Genomic DNA, 5,135 nt, shown 5'->3' on the forward strand with positions numbered 1-5,135 from the left:
CCTCCCAGAACATTGTTTTGTGCCACTCCCAACAGAAATACTCCAGGTGGACAACTTTAGCGATCAGGAGAGCTCCTCAAGTTGCTCACAGCAAATTCCACCTTGGAGTTTACAAAAACTTACGGATAGAAAAGCCACACTAAGTAATTTACCACACCGCAGATAGTAAAGCAATCCCCAGACAATGAGATTTCACAGTTTTGGGACTGGCAGGAATGTGTGAATTTTATTAATTTATGCCCACAGATAAGGGTCTATCGGGAGTATTTGAGGCCCTCAGAAAACACCCATGCCATACATTCTTGCACCTTCTAATAAATGTATTAGGAGCACTGGTGATGTAATGATTAAGCACTCGGCTGCTAATGAAAAGGTCAGCAGTTCAAACCCACCAGCCTCCATGGGAGAAAGATGATGCAGTCTGCTTCCATAAAGATTTACAGCTTGGAAACTATATAGGAGCAGTTCTACTTTGTTCTGTAAGGTCACTATGACTCGGAATTGTTTTGTGGCAGTGGGTTTGGCTTGGTTTTATCAAATATAAGATACACAGTATTTCAAAGAAAGAGCAGAAACTTAAAAGTTGGCAATTCTTGACTTAGTCACATGATCTTTACATCTTGTTCATGTAGTCTCTTTTCCACCTACAATTCAAATTCCATGCTTCTTAAGGACTTAAGGAATACAGCCTCAGCCTAGCCCACCAGCTAGGCTCCAGGTTCCTCATCCATTCTCCCCAGAAAGTTCCCTGCAAATAATTTCATCACTGAAAATGGGTATCTGTAAGGTACTTTTAAGAATTTTTACCTAACAAAAATGAGTCTTTCCTGACTTTTCTTAATTGTTTTGCTTCCTGTGCTTGCCCTCGTGTCTGTGTATTTTTCAATGGAAATTTTTAGAGGTAATTGTAGATTTACATGCAACTGTAAGAAACAATACAGAGAAATACTTTTTACCTAGTTGTTCCCAATGGTAACAGTTTGTAAAACGACAGCATAATACCAGCATTCGAATGTGTGGATCATAACAAACTATGGATAACATCGCAAAGAACAGGAATCCCCAAACACTTAACTGTACTCATGAGGAACCTATACATAGACCAAGAGGCAGTCGTTCAAACACAACAAGAGGGTACTGCATGGTTTAAAATCAGGAAAGGTATGTGTTCTGGTTACCTAGTGCTGCTCTGACAAAAATATACCACAAATGGGACGGCCTTAACAAACAGGAGTTTGGAGGCTCTAAGTCCAAGTTCAAAGTGCCAGGCACTAGGGGCTGGGTGAAAGCCCCTCAACCTTGGAGTCCAGCTCTGCCTCCTGCTCCCAGCCCACTGGAGCTAGAGGCATTTCTTCACTCAGACAGCTGCTGGCTGCTGAGGCTGAGAAACCCAAGGTTGACCAGTAAGAAGGCACAGTCCCGATGTTACCAAACCACGCAGAAGGCCGTTAATAAGTCCACTTAAGTCCCAAGGTCGACACTGATATCCCCATCACCATCACCTCCCCATATTCCCCAGACCCACAGATACACTGTCACAAAGTAATGATTTGCTTATTTACAAAGTTTTAATATCACAATGACTGCTCTTCAAAGAAATATTTCATCTAAAAGCTAATTCCTCTTGCTAAGTGGGTTTTTATTATTACCAATGACTCTATTGACCTGCTTATAAATTCGTTGTTGTCAGGTGCTGTCAAGTTGATTTTCAATTCATACCGGCCCCACGTGACAGAGAAGAACTACCCCATAGGGTTTTCCAGGCTGTACTCTTTAAGGGAGTGTAAAGGGAGTATATTAGGCCTTTCTCCCGTAGAGCCACTCAGTGGATTCAAACTATCAACCTTTTGATTAGCAGTCAAGTACTTAACCACTGTATCACAAGGGCTCCTTTGCTTAAAAATAAAGCTCATAAAATGTATTTCCCAGAAATCAGTGACTCATTAAAATAAATAATAATAATAAAATACCATTCAATATTTACACTGAAATAATTCTTCAACTTAAAATTACCTGTAGTAACCCTCCATCATCAAAACGCAGTACTTCTATTATACTCTCCGACTGAATGAATGCTGCAAAGGAAACGAAAACAGTATTATTTACAGGAACACAAATTCTTACTTTAATAAAACCTTTTACCTTAAAAGTAATTAATGCAATTTTATATTTTAAAATATACCACTAAAAATGCAATGCACTGCCATCAAGTCAGATCTGACTCACAGAGACCCCTCCTTGGGTTTTCGAGGTGGTATCACTATGGAAGTATATTGCCCAAACTTCCTTCCGAGGAGTGGCTGGTGGGTTTGAACCTCCAGCCTTCCGGTTAGCAGTGAAGTGCCTTAGGCACAATGCCACCATAGTTCCCAAAATATACTACTAGATCGTTAAAAAGAAAAATATGATGAATACTTCAGGATTCCAGTAACTATGAAATGCTTTTTAAAATAAAACAATACAATTTCAATTATAAAGTAGTTTTAACAATCTGCAGGTTTTGTAAGTCACCTTTCAAAATATCTATTCCTGATATATGCAAAAAAAATAAAACACAGAATCAAATTCAACTAGATGCAGCTCATTATTTTCAATGACAGACTAAAAAGCAAAGATGTCACTTTGATATCTAACATCTGTCCGACTCACTACTACTACTACCTATCTACTGCCACTGAGTTGATTCCACCTCATAGTGACCCTGCAGGACACAGTGGAACTGCCCCATAGGGCTGCAAGGTTTTAATATTTATGGAAGCAGACTGCCTCATCTTTCTCCTGTGGAGCAGCTAATGGGTTCAAACTGCCCACTTGCGGTCAGCAGCCAAGTGCTTTAACCACTGTGCCACCAGGGCTTCTTTGTCTGACTCAAGCCATGGTCTTTTCAGTTGCCTTACATGCATGTGAAAGTTGGATAATGAAAAAGAAAGAAGAACTGATGCTGTCAAATTGTGGTGTTGGTAAAGAATACTGAATTCAGGGACTGTGAGAATGAACAAATCAATCTTAGAAGAAATACAACCAGAATGTTCCTTAGAAGCAAGATGGCATGACTTGCTTACTTTGGATACAGCACAAGGAATGATCAATTGCTAAAAAAGGATATCATATGTCTATTGTTATGGCTATTGTGTCAATCCATCTTGAAGTTTCCTTCATTTTTGCTGATCTGCAATATTACCAAACATGATGTTCTTTTCTAGCCAATGAAAATGCTATGGATCACAAAAGAATATTATCTGACAGTGCAAGAAGATAAGCCCGTAGGTTGGAAGGCACTCAAAATACACAGTGGCCAAAACAATGCAAAACAAAGAGGCAGTCTGCCTCTACAAAGGTTTATAGCCTTGGAAACACTATGGGGTAGTTCTACTCTGCCCTACAGGGTCACTATGAGTTGGAATTGACTCAATGGCAGTGGGTAAAAGCAAAAGAAACTGTACATAAGCACTGTACAACTTTATCTAGTTAATAAGATTATTTCTTACAGGTGTTCAGGTTAACAATTCTGACACTGCTTTACATGTATACTGGAACTGAACAATTATGTAAATAGATGGTGGAAGTCAGGTTTTTCACTATTGGAGGGAGAATTTACACACAGTCAAGAGGTGAGGGCTAGAATGATTTATGTGGTAATGGATGAGAATCCAAGGCAGCAGAATGAACCCAGTCAAGCTTAATATAGATGCAAACTGTTACATATAAAAATACTTATAGATATGTACATATTGTTACTGTTGTTGTTATTAGGTGCCATCATGTCGCCTCTTACTGACCCACAGCAACCTTATGTACAACAGAAAGAAACTCTGCCCAGTCCTGTGCCAGTCTCACAATCCCTGCTATACCTCAGCCCACTGTTGAAGCCACCATGTCAATCCATCTCATTGAGGTCCTTCCTCCTCCTCGTTGACTCTCCACTTTACCAAGCATCATATCCTTATCCAAGAAACGGTCCCTTCTGACAATATGACCAAAGTAGGTGAGATGAAGTCTGGCCATTCTCACTTCCAAGAAGCATTCCAGCTGCACTTCTTCCATGACAGATTTGTTAGTTCTTTTGACAGCCCATGCATAGTACCTTCAGTATTTTTCACCAACACCACAACTTAAAAGCATAACTCTTCTTTGGTCTTCCTTATTCACTGTTCAGCTCTTACATGCATATGAGGCAGTTGAAAATACCATGGCTTGGGTTAGGTACACCTTAGTCTTGAAAGAGACATCTTTGCTCTTCAGCACTTGAAAGAAGTCTTTTGCAATAGATTTACCCAGTGCAATAGGTCATCTGATGTCTTGACTGCTGTTTCCACTGATGTTGATTGTTATTAGTTGTTTTCAATTCATAGTGACCCCATATGACAGAATAGATTTGTCCCACAGGGTTTTCTAGGCTGCAATCTTTACAGGAACAGTGCACCATGTCTTTCTTCAATGGAGCCATTGAGTAGGGTCCAACTACCAACCTTGCAATTAGAGCCAAATACTTAATCATTGTGCTACCAGGATTCCCTAGATATTAATATATACATGGTTAAATACACACACACGTTTCCTTCACTATGTAAAAATAGAGCACTCCTATGAAATCTTTCATAAGCTAAAATGCAGTAATGTGAAGATGTAATTACCATTAATTTATATGAGAAAAGTTTTTGAGTGTTCCCATACTCAAAATATAACCAACAAGATTAGACCACTGGGAAAGAGCTGCCTCCTCAGAGTAGAGCTGACCTTAACGAAGTGGATAAAGTGAAGCTTTTGGGACCTCCATTTGCTGACATGGCATGACTCAAAATGAAAAACAACAACTGCAAACATCCATTAATAATTGGAACATGGAATGTACAAATATGAATCAAGAAATACTGGAAGTTGTCAAAAATGAAATAGAATGCATAAAGATTGATAACCTGGGCATTAGTGAGCTGAAATGGACTGGTTTGGGCCATTTTGAATCAAACAAATGTACGATTTACTATGCCAGGAATGACAGATTGAAGAGGAATGGTGTACCATTCATCATCACAAAGAATGTTTCAAGATCTGTCCTGAAGTACAATGCTGTCAGTGATAGGATAATATCCATATGCCTACAAGCAAGACCAGCTAATACTACTATTCAAATTTAC

The 5,135-nt window shown here is 39.2% G+C and overlaps 1 protein-coding gene across 1 annotated transcript in view; it reads right to left on the reverse strand.

Moving 5' to 3' along the window:
* The window catches only part of TMEM131 (transmembrane protein 131), a 334,956-nt gene that overhangs the window by 240,917 nt on the left and 88,904 nt on the right, over positions 1-5,135 (reverse strand). Inside the window, exon 2 of the mRNA XM_007959450.2 lies at positions 2,014-2,075. Within this exon, the coding sequence (XP_007957641.1) occupies positions 2,014-2,075 (62 nt within the window). The remainder of the gene's footprint in view (positions 1-2,013; positions 2,076-5,135) is intronic.

The sequence above is a fragment of the Orycteropus afer genome, unplaced genomic scaffold (genome assembly GCF_000298275.1).
Source record: "Orycteropus afer afer isolate SDZICR_OR568_19922 unplaced genomic scaffold, OryAfe1.0 scaffold00017, whole genome shotgun sequence".
NCBI classification, from domain to species: domain Eukaryota; kingdom Metazoa; phylum Chordata; class Mammalia; order Tubulidentata; family Orycteropodidae; genus Orycteropus; species Orycteropus afer.